Source organism: Nyctereutes procyonoides, unplaced genomic scaffold (genome assembly GCF_905146905.1).
Source record: "Nyctereutes procyonoides isolate TBG_1078 unplaced genomic scaffold, NYPRO_anot_genome, whole genome shotgun sequence".
Taxonomy (NCBI): Eukaryota; Metazoa; Chordata; class Mammalia; order Carnivora; family Canidae; genus Nyctereutes; species Nyctereutes procyonoides.
Genome location: NW_026575145.1, coordinates 15,415,765 through 15,432,403, shown reverse-complemented (window position 1 = coordinate 15,432,403; position 16,639 = coordinate 15,415,765). Strand labels below are relative to the sequence as shown.

General features: G+C 35.3%; 1 protein-coding gene across 7 annotated transcripts in view; it reads left to right on the top strand.

Annotated features, from left to right (window-relative positions):
* Positions 1-16,639, top strand: part of NUBPL (NUBP iron-sulfur cluster assembly factor, mitochondrial) — a 205,468-nt gene that overhangs the window by 150,078 nt on the left and 38,751 nt on the right. For all 7 annotated transcript variants that reach the window (XM_055309324.1, XM_055309323.1, XM_055309321.1 and 4 more), the window contains one exon: positions 10,544-10,637. In XM_055309324.1, the coding sequence (XP_055165299.1) occupies positions 10,544-10,637 (94 nt within the window). The remainder of the gene's footprint in view (positions 1-10,543; positions 10,638-16,639) is intronic.

Here is a 16,639-nt window from a genome sequence, read left to right as displayed (position 1 = left end):
TAATTGAGAGAAATTTTAATTTTGACTTATATGACAGGACAGGCTTGTATTTGTTTTTGTTTTCAGGCTTGTATTTGAAGTGATTTTTTCAGTGTTAATATTATGGCTTGATTACCTAGTGCCTTTTTTTAAAAATCCATGATCTCATTTCCTTTTTGGGTAAAAACCCCTATAAAGCAGACAACGGTTGTTTTTATTATCCCTATTTTGCAGAGTGAGTTTTGGGCAAGTCATTTGACTTCTGAGTTTCAGTTCTTTATCTGTAAAATAAGAATATTGGGGAGGATAATCTCTGAGGTCCTTTTGAGCTCTACAGTTCTCTGTTTATACCATTGTAAAATGAGGGAACGGAAACACAGACGCGTTAAATAATGTTTGTTCAAATAAGTGCAAATAATGAATTAATAATGAAATCTTCACATCTGACTTTCTGATATACTATGAAATGACACTTTCACACAGTCCTTATGCCTATTACTGAAGTTTTGCTGACTTCTTATTGAAAATTCAGCAGTTTATAAAAATTATGCTATAGATTTAATATTTTTTAAAAACTCAAATATATTCTATAATTTTCAAGTTAAATTTATATAGTTTAGTAGGTGCTCATTCATATTTTTAAAAGGAGAAGGTCTTATAAATATCAATTCCCATAGCAACTAAAGACAAGTCAGAAAAGCATATCTGAAATTTTGTAGTATGGTATAATAAGTAGGTCAGAAGTAGAGCAGTCTCACCTGTAGCAAAAGAAATAAATAGAAAAGATACTTTTTTAAAAAGGATTTTAAAAATATTTTTACTTGAGAGAGAGAGCAAGCGAGTGATAGAGAACATGAGTGGGGGAGAAGGGCAGAAGAAGGGAGAAACAGACTCCCCACTGAGCAGGGAGTCTGATGTGGGGCTCCACCCCAGGATCATGACCTGAACTGAAAGCAGACACTTAACTGACTGAGCCACCCAGGCACCCCAGAAATATTCTTTAAAAAAATTTTATTATAATTGATATAAAATGTTACGTACATTACTTTTAGGTGTACAACATAATAATTCAATAAATTTATACATTATGCTACGTTCACAAGTATAGTTACCATCTGTCTTTATGCATCATATTACTTATTATTGACTATATTCTTTATGCTATGCTTTTTATTTCCATGACTTATTTATTCCATAACTGGAAACCTGTAACCCCCATCCCCTTTACCTATTTTGCTCAGCCCTCCACCTTCCTCCCCTCTGTCAATCATTTGTTCCCTGTATTTATAAGTCTGATTCTGTTTTTTGTTTATTCATTTGTTTTTATTTTTTGTATTTTATTTTGGTTTTGTTTTTGGATTCCACATATGAGTGAGATCATATGGTATTTGTGATTCTCAGTCTGACTTATTTCACTTAGCATTAATACCCTCTAGGCCCATCCATGTTGTCTCAAATGGTACAATATCTTTTTTTTTTTCTAGCTGCACAATATTGTCTTCCTTATCTGTTTGTCTGTCAGTGGACAGGAAAGGTTCTTAAGTGACAATTTTCTTCCATCCTTTTCTTGATCCAAAATTTGTATTTGAGTGTTTGATAAGCATTGGAATGATTTGAGCTTTCTTTTGTTGGCTGAGTATATATATCCCTGTCATGACTGTTTATAGAAAGATGTTTTATATTAGTTGGAAAGTTAGATTAGACTTCTCAACCTTTAAGGGTTTGTGATTGAATTCCTTCCTATTCCTCACCTCAGTGGCAATCCCTTCAATAACTTTTCAGGATTATATCAATCTTGCAAATTATGACATTTTATATAGATATAACACATTAATTTCTAGATGAGCTAGGATGAGGCATTTTAAGATGGTAGTCAGAGTAGATTGTAGTTCAATACAAATTTAAATATAAGCTCTTTGAAAAATTCTAAAAAAAAAGCTAAATTTTTGAAAGGAAATCTGATCACTCTATAAAATTTATTCAATATACCAAATCAACTTTTAGGGTTTTTTTATTTAAGGATTTTATTTATTTATTCGTGAGAGAGAGAGAGAGAGGCAGAGAGGCAGAGACACAGGCAGAGGGAGAAGCAGTCTCCTTGGGCGGAAGGCGGCTCTATACCGCTGAGCCACCTGTGCTGCCCAACTTTTAGTTTTTTTGTTTTAACATAAAGTATCCCCATTTTGGAAAATAAAGGAGCTTGTTTTACTTTGGTGCTTTTTTTTAAAATTTTTATTTATTTATGATAGTCACAGAGAGAGAGAGAGAGAGGCAGAGACACAGGCAGAGGGAGAAGCAGGCTCCATGCACCGGGAGCCCGACGTGGGATTCGATCCCGGGTCTCCAGGATCGTGCCCTGGGCCAAAGGCAGGCGCCAAACCGCTGCGCCACCCAGGGATCCCTACTTTGGTGCTTTTGTATAAAAATAGCTTTTATTCAGTTTTTCCTGTAAAATTCTTCACAAATATTTTTCAGTTGACACAAAGAAATCATAGTCACACTTTTGTTTTTTAGGTAGTTGGAAAGAAAGTGATCATCTTATCTAAAATACTTTATTTTACACTTGAGAAAACGGAGGTCCGGTGAGGTTAATTCTCTGACCCATGGTTATATAGCTAATTGTGACAATAATGATTGGAATTTAGATATGCAATTTCTGAGTAAAACTCTTCTATTTGATGAATAGGTATCTGGATTCTTGTCTGTATTCAGCTAGAGTCATAGTCTAGATTTTTGCCAAGCTCTCTTTTTCCTGTGCTGTTTTTATATTTAAAAAAAAAAAACAACAACGGTAATTTCTGAACCAGAATTTAAAATCCAAAAGCTGCATTATAATAGCTCACACTTAAAATGTAACGGCATATGGAATTATAGTTTCTCACAGTTGGTTTCCTATTTGATATGATTTAGATCTTTAAATTTTTAGAATAAAATCTGAGCCAGTTTCAAAAATATTATGTTCAAAAGCTATAGATATTTTAAAAAATCCTTAAGGTATTTATTTTCTATTCTTAGTCTTTATAAGTTATTTACTTTGATTAAAATAATAATTCCAGATAATTCTTTTGTAGAAGTGGTTGGTAGAATTATGGTTATTGATTTAAAACAAAACCAGAATTTAATAGTAGATTATTGAAAACTAAAATATTCTTTAACAGCACAAAGTCAGGAAATTGACAGTTAACATTTCCATGGTTACCAGGATTCTTGCTCTGCAATATAAAAGACTTTTAAAGGATCATATAAGGAAAGAATACCAACTATGACATACCATAAAAAATTCTCAGAAGTAAAAGAAACATTATAATTAACCAGAAAAGGAAAAAATAAGGGAAGTGAATGAATTCTTCTATTTCTTATTTATATTATCTAAGTAAATAATTTTCTCTGGGTCTGTAGACGCAGAGATTTTATTTTAGACTGAAAATGTAATATAGTAAAGCTCATATGTTCTTGTGGTAATGAAGTTTGCTAGCAGAACTCTTCAGGGGATTGGAGAAGAGTGATGGTACACTCCCTATTCTGGGAGATTGGGAATATGACTTGAGTCACACAGACCAAGATTTATATCACTGCTCCACCATTTACCAACAGCCTGACCTTGAGCAACTTCCTTAACTTCTCTAGTTCTCAGTATTCTTATCTGTAAAATAGTGATCATAATGCCTGTTTTACAATGTGATGTAATCATGTATATAAAAAGTGTTTAGTGCCTACCTTACTAATAGTTCTTTTCTTCCTGCTCTCCTTTACCTGTTACCTGTGGACCCACTCTCTACCTCTTCCCTCTTCACTAGTCCTATTCCACCTGATGGACCTAAAGCCCTAAAGCTCTAAAGTAAGACTTCATATGGCAAGTAGCTAGAACTAAATAAATGGCAACTTGGCCAGCTCTTCACATCATTCCTGGCTGGTGCGATTGGGTAGGCTGGTCTCCTGGAGCAAGTATCTCTTAAGTTCTGTAATACCCTTAATAGCATTAGAACCCTTGGACAATGACTGTGGATTCTCTTAGTGAGGCTCCATTCAGCCTTTATGACAGCTATAACCCTGCTTCTTCAGGACCCTGAATTCTCCCCAATACAATATTTTTTTCCTAAGGATATTCTTTTAAAGAATATTATAGTTTTATAGTTTTCCATATTAAAGAAAGCACTACATGTCTAAATGTATAGGCTGACCTGGGAATTGAATAATCTTTTAAATATTAGTTCAGAAATTAGATACAGAGTTACCAAAGGTTCATCCATATATCAACTTTTAGATGAGAAGTCCTCTGTGAATTGAGGCTATCTCCAGGTTGTTAGGGCCAGTCTACCTCTGCTAGAACAACTGAGGAAACGGGAGATGATGATAAAGGGAAAAATAAAGAGTTGAGTTTCTCTTCTTTTCACTCTCAGAACATTACTATCACTTGGGTTGGTAGTACCTTTGGAGGGATTTATTCAGGGTTCCCACCCCAGCTCCCCCGCACATACATACATACTTCTTCCTATAGAAAGTAACATATTTGAAAATGGATTAGAGAACTTTATCATCTCAAAGATGAGTATATCAGAGAAAATATATCATGATAACTTGAATAATTTGTTCTCATTTTATAATTGGGTCACTGTCTCATCAAACAGTCTTCATGGTTAAATTTATTATATTTTGTCTTATCATTTCTTTCCACAATTCAGTAAACCAGCAACTCGAGTAGAAATCTTTTGCTATTCAAATTGTATATTTATATATAAATAATTTCACTTTTGTAGCATTCTTCTTGTAACCAAAATAAAATAATTTATGATTTGATGAATAGGCCACTAGGCAGAGCAAAAATATGGTTCACATTTAAAGAGAACCACTTTATGTTCTGTTTTAGATTTATATTGTATACAAAAAAATGCCTCACATGGCAAAATTTTAATTTTAGTAGTATAAAGTTGTAAGGGGCAACTTGACTTATAGAAGCACTCAGTGGATGTTGATGGAACACTGGCTAGGCATTAGGGAGGAGTCTAGATATGGAGAGGGAGTCCAGAGATTAATAAATAGACTTTCTTACATTGAAGTTGGGCGGATAGTTACATATAAAAAAATAAGTACCCTAGAATATTTAGAACTCAAAGACCCATTAAAAACCTGGAAGTTAGTTGAATTGAAAATCCTAGGAGCTTGGTAATTTGCCTGTCAAATTTGTCAATGGGCTTGGGACAAAGTTAGCTGCATCTCCTCATAGTGGCATGGTTTTATGTCTGGGATTCCAAGCAAAGCACAAGTACTGTTCTGTTTGCTATTTGGGTAGGACTGTGCCTAACTAGAGTTGGAGGACCAGGAAATCAGAGACAGATGGCAGAACGTAGCCATAGGACAGAAGTAGCAACAGATACATGGCCAGAATCAGACCCAGGGACACTACCTTGAGATCTACTAATTATGAATTAAAGGCATAAGAGTCAAAACCAACTCTTCAGTCAGTAATTAAGAATAAACTGGAATGAAAGAGGCAGTATCTTAGGCCCAACTCAACTTCCTTTAAGAATTGGCCTTATCACTGATGGAACAAGCACCATTTCTCCTGTTTCATGATTTCTCTATTTATTCTTTAGTTACCCCCTTTTCTTGCCTTTAGGAGTTTAATTCTTCTTGGCTACTACTTTGCCTCCAGCAGGCTGTAGCTCTGCCTCTTTCTTGGCAGTGATTTTCTTCTTGATTCCACAGGCCCAGGACCTACCCCACTGATGTTATTTTCATCTGGCTCATATTGGCCTTGCTAGGAGACCTAAGGTTTCTGGGACTCTTTACCTTTGCTTTGGAGAAGCATATATTGACCCTATATGCTTAAATGTGGCCTGTGTAGTGATGCTGATGGAAACTGCTACCCTAGAGACTGACTGTGATAAACTACTTGAGCCAGCTGTGAAGCGAAAAATGGAATGCATCTCTGGGCCTTTCTTTTCACACTTACAGCTCAGCCTGCCTGCACTTGTGCTCCCAGTATCCTCTAGAGTGAGGCCTGACTGCTGCTGCTTTAGTCAGCTTCTTAACAGGAGTGTCCATGGAAGAAACTGGCCCATGTTCTTTTCCCATACATAGCACCACATCTTCATAACTAATGTCCTGGAAAAGATAACTTACTTTGTCTGCCTAGATAGAAGATACACTTTTATCTCCTCCGAAAGAAGGGATTTGCCTTCATTTAGTTTTTTAGTTACTTTCAAATTATTGGGCATTATTTTGAAAATGACCCAATCGGTGCTAGTTGGGAGTAGTTTCCCTTCATAAGGTTGACCAAAAATAAATAAATAAATAAATAAATAAATAAATAAATAAATAAATAAATAAAACACAGATTTAGTCATTATTCCTGGTGGCATAACTTTCATGTTTTGGATATCTTTCACAAAGTGAAAGAGCAATAATAGAAAGACAATTGCTTAAATGGTGATGTTATAGCAATTCACAAATGCATATGTGTCTATAGGACAGATGAAAAAACAATGTTCTAATGTTATTTAAATGGCTTTGGACAAAAGCTCAGTGACTGTATTATATTTGGATACCAAAAATCCTATTATCTCAAACCCTTTAGAGGAAAATAAAGGTTATATGTTATGTGTAAAAAAAAAAAAAAAGTACTGCACAGAGCCTCTCTCAACACACTCTGGTCTGAATTCTTCCCCTGGATCTGTACCTCATCCCATCTTTCTAACCAGTGGCATTTGTTTTTGATCCTCCCTTTATGCTGTTGTATATTCCCCTTCAGATTACTTGTTAAAGGTTTTATTTATTTATTTATTTATTTATTTATTTATTTATTTATTTATTTATTTATTATGTATTTATTATTTATTTGAGAGAGAGAAAGAGAGCGATGGAGCACATAAGCATGAGCAGGGAGAGGAGCAGAGGGGGATGGAGAGGGAGTGGAAAGAATCTCGAGCAAGCTTATTGCTGAGACGCATGTGGAGCTCAATCCCATGACCCTGAATGAGATCATAACCTGAGCCAAAACTGAGTGTCAGAAGCCTTACCAACTGAGCCACCCAGGCACCTTCCACTTCAGATTTGATGCACATGTTTGACTTCCTAAATATATTAGTGAATTCTCTGCTGTAGTGCTGTCTCTTTATCCACAGAGCATCTCTGAACTACCTTGGTAACTCTACTTCTAGACGGATTTAGTCTGTCCTTATAGTGTGGAGATTGAGAGGGTTTTACCAGAGGTGAGGTTACCATGACGCTAATGAAGTTTAAACTCCAGATTCTGTGCTCACATGGGTTCCTGTGATGTCGTGGGAGTTGTAGAATGTTCCAGGTGGAAAAAGGAAACAAGCTGCAGTCAAGCAGCATTTCATTGTAAGCATTTATGTTATTCAAGAGATCTCAGAGAAAGGAACTTGAATCTCTAAAGCTCCAGCATTTTAGGGTGATTTCTTTTCACAGTCTAAATTAATATTTACTTGTTTTAATATTTACTTTTTGTGCCTAATTTTGCCTTCATAATTTTGTATTCTTATTTTTAGAAAGGATCACACAAATTGTATATGCTTCTGGCCACATAAAATCCCAGTGGGATCTATCACTGGTTTTTACTAAATGAGGACCGTGGGTGTTTTGCTAGTCCTTATTTATCTGCACTATTTATAAGAATAAACAAACACTAAGTAGAATCTAGAGAATACCCAAATCACTCTAAAATCAATGCTTTACTGACTGTTTTACAAAAGATCTGTAACTTGCTGGCAGCCAGTATATTTCAGTGTTAATATTAGTGAATGCTGTAAGACTAGAACTCAGATACTGACGACTTTAGTTCATTTTAAGTCAGCAGGCTTTTGTGGAATGCCTACTGTGTGTGATCAAGGTGCTGGGCCAGAACCATTTTTTAGTTTAAATGCAATTTAAGAGTCATTTGAAATTGTCTTAACAGTGAAGTATTTTTAGTTCCTTGGAAACCTAATAGCAGTTCTCTTTAAATAAATAAGAAATTGGAGCCAATGTGATAAATATGATTAAATGCCAGGGAACAACAATGATAAATTGTTGGCAGCAATCCTTTGATGTTCTCTGAAACAAAGAGACTTGTCAGTATGCCAGTGCTAGGAGTTTCAGTGCAGAGGATACAAAATGAAAAGTATCTTTGATCTTTTCTGTAGATAGTTTCATAGATGATGGCCCTGGGTAAGTTTGGGGTAACTATTTTTCAAACCAAGGAACCCTAAATTGAAAATGAACTGCTTTATGTTCATCATTTCATCATTCTTTTAAAATGTGTCATTCAATCAGTATCAAGTACTTGTGTTTGAGAAATATCATAAAATTCCTAAAAGACAAGTTAATGTATAATGTCAGGTACTGATAAGTATTTTGAAAAAAGAAAAACAAAACAAAGTCAGAGAAGGAGAGAGATTGATGGTGGGAGGTGGGATGCTATTTTAGAAATGCTATACTGACTTCCTAGCTATTCCTCAAATTTGCCAAGCATATCCCCATTGGTTAGAACCTTTCTTGCACTTGCTGTTGCTTCTTCCTGAAGAGCTTTGTTTCCTTCAGATGACTGCTGCAGTTATTTTTTGACTTCACTCAGTTTAAAGTAGTACCTTCTACCGTGCTATTCTTTTTCCCTACTCTACAAATATCCTTTACCATTTGACTTTGGGAATCAAAGAGATTAAAAGAAATTCTTGGGGCACTAGGGTGGTTCAGTCAGTTAAGCATCTGCCTTCAGTTCAGGTCATGATCTCAGGATTTTGGAAATGAACCCCCATGTCAGCCCCTCCACTCAGCAGGAAGTCTGCTTATCCGTCTGTCTCTCTCAAATAAAATCCTAAAAAAAAAAAAAAATTCTTTGATAAATCCTTTGCTATATGAGCTCTTACTACTTGCTCTCAGAAATTCAAAAATTGAAGAGATTTTTAAAATATCTCTTGCTATTATTTGACCTAGATATCTGAATTAGGAACCAAGTAATTTGTATAGTAAAGGATACGTGTTTTCTTCATAGCCCTTTTTACACTCTGATTTGTCTTACTATCTGTTTGTCTGCCTAATGCTAAAATATTAGTTTCACAGTGGCTGGGAAGGGCTGGGACTTTGTTTTGTCCACTGCTCTATCCCCATCCCCTGGAACAGTGCCTAGTACTTAATCAGTTCTCAGTAAATATGTGTTGAATATATGTGTTAATAGGTGAATGAATAATTGCTCTTTAGCTATGTTGATCTTCTTTCACTTGCTTACATTTACTAAACTCTTTCCTTTGCAAAGGTTATTTCATTATATGCTTACTCTGTCTCCTCCTATATTATAAATTCTGTGAGGCTAAGGACCATGGTACCATTTAATTATCAATACCTAGCTCGATACTTAATATGTAGGAGACACTAAAACATTCTACAAGTGAACGAATGAATGAACAATTAGGAGAAGTACCTACTAGGAACACCAAATCTAATCTAATGGGAATAAGGGGAAGTGAATTTCAAGCTGGATTATGAAGCATGAGGATGAATTAGCAGATGAAGAAGACCAGACAGAATGTTCTAGAGCTGAAGCTCAGACTTTATCCTAAAAGCAATAGAATAATTCTAAACAAAAAAGCGACACTATTAGACTTATATTTTAGAGGAGACCTTTTCCAGTAGTGTTAGGAACAGACAGGATGGGAAGTGTCAGAGCAGAGACTGGTTAGAAGGCTTTAGTGATAGATGCCTGTGATCTCCATTGGGTTCTCAGCAATGAGAAAAGAGAGAAGTGGATATATGCTTTTTAGAAGGCAAAATAAGTGACCAAGGCTAGTGAGGGTAAGGGAAGAGTTAAAGATGATTCCAAGCTTCCACTTTAGGCAAATGAGAAGATCATAGGGGTATTCACTGAAACTGTGTACTCAGAGCGGGGAGCCATCCAAGGACTAAAGAGTGTGAGGAACCCTTAAGACCTGTCTAAATTGAGGCTGAGCCTTAAGAACTTGGTAACATAGCTGATATTTTCTAGGTATAGATACTTAGAGAGGTGCCTGGAAAGAAATAATAAAAATATTAATAGTATTGGAAGTCTAGTTATGTTTCTGAATTTTTCTTCATACATTTCAGTTTTCATTATTAGTGTGTTTTAAGAAGGAAAAATAATAAACTTTAAAAAATTATATTAGGATCTGCCATAGAAAATGCTGTACCGAAAAACCAAAGAGCACAGAACTGAGGCCTTCCTAGGTATAGGCTATCCCCAACGAAAATAAATTATTGGTCCTGAATAGAAGAAGCCCACTGTGGAATAGGTTCACCTTTGTGTGTGTGTGTGTGTGTGTGTGTGTGTGTGTGTGTGTGTGTGTGTGTTGGAGGGTGGGGTAAGAGGAGGGTTCATTTGGAAATTTAACCTTTTCATTCATAGGTCTGTTAAAGCTAGGAAGTCTCTTACTTATTCGCTTATCCTTAGCGTTCAGCACAATCCCTGACAATTAGTGTAATGGCTTAAGTGAAAGCTGTTACTTTGGATTTGTTATTAATACATTCGTTTTTATTTGTATCACTATTCACTGTAATTGTCATACAATGATATTTGTGTCATCTTGGTTTTTAGGTAGATTGGGGTCCACTTGACTATTTAGTTGTTGACACACCACCAGGAACTGGAGATGTGCAGTTATCCATCTCACAGAATATTCCCATTTCAGGTAATCTTAAACTTTAAAGTAATTTGTGCTGTCTTTGGTGTATGCTATTCCCATACAGAAAAAGAAACTCTGTGATAGGCAAACATTTTTATGTCTTCAAAACAGTCATTTATAAATTTTTCTTTAGAGATCAGATTCATAAATTGAATTTTTCAAAATATTACCAAAATGACTGTGTTTACAAAAACATAAAGACACTTTGAAAAGGAGGTGATATAAATCTGTATTCTAGAAAAACAATAACAAATATTGTTTAGGTAGAATGTGGCTGTTTGGTTCATAGCTGTCCTGCAGTGACAGCATAGTAGCGCTCAGCAAATATTTATTGAGCAAATACTGAATATAAATAGATATAAGGAAAGTTTGGCTTTTTTGGTGTATGCAAGTATGGGAAAATTTATATTCAGCTAATTATTTAATGTTAACCTTAAGAGGGCAATAGCATATTAGCTTACATCAACTATACAATATTTCATTATGATAGTAGCTATCTTGTCTATGGTAGAGAATTTAAATATAAGTAGTTGGCTTTTATGTTGAATCTGTTTCCAAGGATTTTCCTAAATTCCAGTGGAGAAATAATTGTAAATCTCTCTTATGCATAAGGGCATTAGGAAAATAATTGAATTTTAGAATGTCATTAGAAATCAGTTATGTATTGGTAATAAATAACCAAGAAATACTACTGACATTTAATCACCAAAAGGTTTAGAATCTAGATTTTTGATAAGTCATACACATTGGTTGGAAATATCAACATAGCATCATTAAAATGAATTTTTTTGAGATTGCCCCAAAGGGCAGTAACATGAATATTTTTGATATTTAAATATATTTGCTACCTTACTGAGTCAGAGACTCTTTCTTTGGTGAAGCAATCTAGACAATATGAGATGGGAGTAAAGTGAAGTGGCATAGGAAAATAGTTGGATACATCTGTTTTGTAATCAGTGTACTAGATAGTCTGTTCTTGGTATTTTTAAATATTTATGGGACTTGTGTATTTCTGAATCTTAGGAATACTTGCTAGATGTTTATTGAATAAAATGTGCTCCTGGCATCTTGAAATGTCTGTTGCAGACTCCCAAAATGTTTATATTATTTATATGGATAATTCGTTGATACAGTTGGGCTAAATTATCATGTATTCCCTGAATTGTGATTTAGTACCTTGAAAAGTTTAATTTACTTCACACAGATAAAACTGATAGCCCCAAGCAATTTACCTTTGTTTACTAAGATAACAGCCCCTCTATTTGTATAGGATTTATGATTATATCACCCTATTTTTATTTGTACTTAAAACCAAAAATATGTAGATTGAGGTTAAGATTTGCTTCTCCTTTGAAGATTTCTTTCTTATATGCTAAAATTTAACCAGTAATATTTCTTTATTCCTTTACTTTGATGAAGAGTCTGCCCTAAATAAATAAGTCATTAATATCATATGGTAATACAAAGCAGTATTTTTTTGTTGTAGTGTCATGTAAAACATGGCATTCAGTAATATTGAGTACATGCATATTGTTGTGCAGCCATCACCACAATACAACTCCAGAACTTTTTCATTTTCTCAGACTGAAACTCTGTATCTGTTAAACAGTAACTCTTCATTTCCTCCTTTCCCTAAACTCTGGTAACCACCATTCTTTCAGAAGCAGTATTTTTTATGTTAAGATGAGGAAATGAATGAGAAAAATATATGAGGAAATATATTTTGAAGAATAGGTAAATTTTTATGTATCTACAATTTACTTTATTAATAAAATTTTAAATCAACAAATATTTATGCATATAAAGATAGATGATAAGCACTGTAGAGGATCCAAGGATAATTAAATCACAAATGTTTTCTCTAGACCAGAGTTCTGTACCTTTTTTGATACTCAGAACTTTTTTGAGATTTAATTAATATATGGATTCTCCCCAGGAAGATGTATTTGTATTTACAGAAACACTATTTTAATGTGCATTTTAGGAGATTCACAGTTCTTAGGTTAAAAGCCCCAGCTCTAGAAGATAGAGCCAAGGGGAAGGGCATGGGGAACAAGTGGCTGCTAAGAAAAGAACTACAATTCAGTGTGAAAACCTGCTGTATGAGAAATCTAATAAACCCCATGATATCAGAGATCACAGGACAAAGAGATCGAATTGTAAAACACTTAATAGAGATGAGTTTTTTTTTAATTTTTATTTATTTATGATAGTCACACACACACGCACAGATCAAGAGAGAGAGAGAGGCAGAGGCATAGGCAGAAGGAGAAGCAGGCTCCATGCATCGGGAGCCCGATGTGGGATTCGATCCCGGGTCTCCAGGATCGCGCCCTGGGCCAAAGGCAGGCGCCAAACCGCTGCGCCACCCAGGGATCCCTAGAGATGAGGTTTTAAAGAATAAATATGAGGATACCTGGGTAGTTCAGTTGGCTAAGTATCTGGCTCTTAATTTCAGCTCAGGTCATGATCTCAGAGTCGCAAATTGAGCCCCATATTGGGCCTCCATGCTGGGCATGGAGTCTGCTTAAGATTCTCTCTCCTCTCCCTTTGCCTTTCCCTTGAATACTCTCTCTCTGTCTCTTAAAAATATATATATATAGCACCATACCTTGTTTGCTTTGCATTTTTTCAGCCTAAGGGGAAGAAATAAAAAAAAATGAAACTTTGGGTGTTTATATAATTCTGTTATAGAAACATAACATTTATTTTACTTCCCAAGTCTGATCCATTAAAAAAAATAGAGCCAAGTGCCAAAAAAATGTTTTTGAAAATTCATAAATTTAGTGATTTCTGGACTGTGGAAGTAAAGTTATGATTTATCAGTATTTTCTAAATTTTCTTGAATGAGCATGTATATATTTATAATTTAAAAACTAAATAGAAAGCATTGATTCTTTAAGGACAGATTTCTGTATAAATTGGTACCATGATAATTACCCATTATTAATAAACTGGCATTTAAGGACAGTATCTCATATATTAATTTTTATATTTAATTATCACAGATATTATCCTTATTTTCTTATATCTTTGAAGAGTTAAGCAGCTTTCCCAAGGTCACACTGTTACAGTAGTTCATAGCTGAGGCTTATATCAGTTCTGATTGAGTTTAAAGCTCATGCTTTCGGGGATCCCTGGGTGTCGCAGTGGTTTAGCACCTGCCTTTGACCCAGGGCGCGATCCTGGAGACCCGGGATCGAATCCCACGTCAGGCTCCTGGTGCATGGAGCCTGCTTCTCCCTCTGCCTATGTCTCTCTCTCTCTCTCTCTCTCTCTCTCTCTCTCTCTGTGACTATCATAAATAAATAAAAATTAAAAAAAAAGCTCATGCTTTCACCCTCTACATAAAGCTATTCTAACACAAAGCCCAACAGCATTTGACTCACTTATTTTCTGAGTTTAGTTCTAATTCACTCAAACTTGTTAGATTGAAATTATTCTGATCTAGATGATTTCTGATAAAAAATAAACTTATTCATGAATATGCCTAAATCTGGGACACCTGAGTGGCTCAGTAGTTGAGCGTCAGCCTTTGGCTCAGGACGTAATCCTGGATTCCCAGGTTCAAATCCCACATTGGGCTCCTTGCATGGAGCCTGCTTCTCCCTCTGCCTGTGTCCCTGCTTCTCTCTCTGTGTGTCTCTCATGAATAAATAAATAAAATCTTTTAAGAATATATGCTTAAACCTGTACACCCCTATATGATAAGTGTCCAACCAACAGTCTGTGCTAGTGTTTACTATGTTTAGTCTTGTTTCTGTTTTGATTCCTGAGAGATTGCTTTGGGCTTCTTTGACTCATATATTCAAGGGAAGATCTGGAGATACTAGAAGCAGTCTCCTTTGACCTTTAGGAGTAGAGCTCCAAATGATTCTTGGAAAGACCATTGTCATCTTTGGGCTAATCATACTGGTCTTGGACAGTTGGCTAGTTTCCAGGTACACTGGCTCCCAATACAGAATTGTAGCTGCCAGTGTTAGTACATTCGTACTCTCAGTTATTATGTCAGTATTAAAATTAGCAGCAATGAAAAGCCTAGATTTTCTACACTGAACATCTCTTAATTTTAAACTTAGAAAAAAAATCCAGCAATAAAAGTATCCTACCGAAATGATGTGTGTGTGTGTGGGGGGGGGGGGGGGATTGTGTGTGCATGGTGTGCCCATGTGTATTAAAAAGGCTTAGTTCCTGAGGTTTGGTTTTATTCAGGCCAATGTCATTTTAGTCAATATTTCTGAAGAAATCAAAATTGAGCTCTCTCCCAGGAAGGGTACTGACCAAGGAGTTGCTGAACTTGCTTGAATCATGGCTTTCATCAATTTATATTATCTGGAACAGCCTATCAGATTCATATCAGCCTTTCTAAGCCTAAATGAATGATCTCTAGTTACGAACCTAATTTTCCTTTCCTCTTAACTTTAATATCTTTAGAACTCTCTTAAGATATTCTGTTCTACCTTTTCTTATGTCCTATATCCCATAAACCATATAAGCTTTTTAGACTCCCATTTGAGCCCCCCTGTGATTTGACTTCCCTCGCCTTCCCCCTAAACTCCTATACATAATCTGGAATCCCCTCCCCAAACCCTTAGGTGCTTACTGCCCCCTCCATCTTCCCTTTACTTTCCAAAGTTTCTGTCTTTATATGCATTTCACCCTTACTTAGACTATCTTTTTTCTCTAATCAGTGGGTACCCAAATCCTGCATACCCTTTATTTCAAATGTCTATTTTCTGTCATCTTCCTCAAATCCCTAGTTGAGAATCATTTCTCCCTCTTTTGGAATTCACATAGCGTTTCATTCAGACCACTCTTAACAGCACTCCTTATGTTCTCCCTTTACAGCCTGCAAAACTATTTTCTTACCAGACTGTTACTCCCTGGAGGGCTAAGGATTTGTTTAATTCATCCTTGTATTTTTCACAGTGCCAAACTCCGTGCCTTCCTGTAACCATTCAGGAAATGTTGAATCAGTGAATGAGTTTTATCTATGTGTCCGTATTATCTTCTCAACTAGGATGTAAGTTACATGAATGCAAGAACTTTTTCCTATTTATCATGATATTTCTTAGAGTACCTTGGACAGTGGCTTATGCAATTAATATTGATTGAATAAATAACAAAGCTAGTTGACTAGTTATCACTGTTTATATAAAGAAATTTGTGCCTCCTTATTTTCTTACCATCTACTAACTCATTCCTGTGATCTCCTCCACCCTAAATGCTTTTCCCCAGGTGTTTTTACTGTATAAGTTTAAAAAAGTATTTATTAAAAACACACATTTTATTTCACTCTCCCTTTGAGGGAAAAATACTTTCATTTTAGGGGTTTATTTATGCTATCCATTTTCCTGTTCTGTATATCATGTCCTTGTGGTTAGATGATACCTTTTAGTATTAACTTTGTTTTGGTGTCTGGGAAATAATGTGCATGTGGACACTTGCTATTTGGTTACATACAGACTCCACCAAGTTAGTAGAGAGAATCACTAGCATTGCTCCATTGTAAGACAATAATAAATTTTCTCATTTACTTCCAGGGATGCTACGCAAGGTGCTTAACTCGCTCTCTATTTATTCTTACCTGTGGAGTAACTGTCTACCCCACAGACTTGTAAGGATCAATTAAAGGATCATGTAAAACCTCTATCTAAATGTATTATATTTTTTTAGAAACTACTTTGAGTTTTTTGGTGAGGTTTTGGTGGTGATATGTCGTCAATTAGAAAGAGCCTTTGTATCAACTTTGCATCTATCCAAGGCATGTTGAGAATGAAGTGAAATGCTTTGTATTTGGAAAGGGACCTCCTTTTGGAAAATTTATGGAGGCAGACCTGTATAAACAAAACAATCCTTCTTCTGAATGCTAATTAGCAGCTCTTTGTGTGTGTTACATTTTTTTATTCCATTAAATGAATGACAAGCTCATAAGAAGAAACTTTAAAGAAAAAAAATCATCCTTTTATATGTGTTAAAAGTGTTGTGTACCAACAATAGTAATAAAT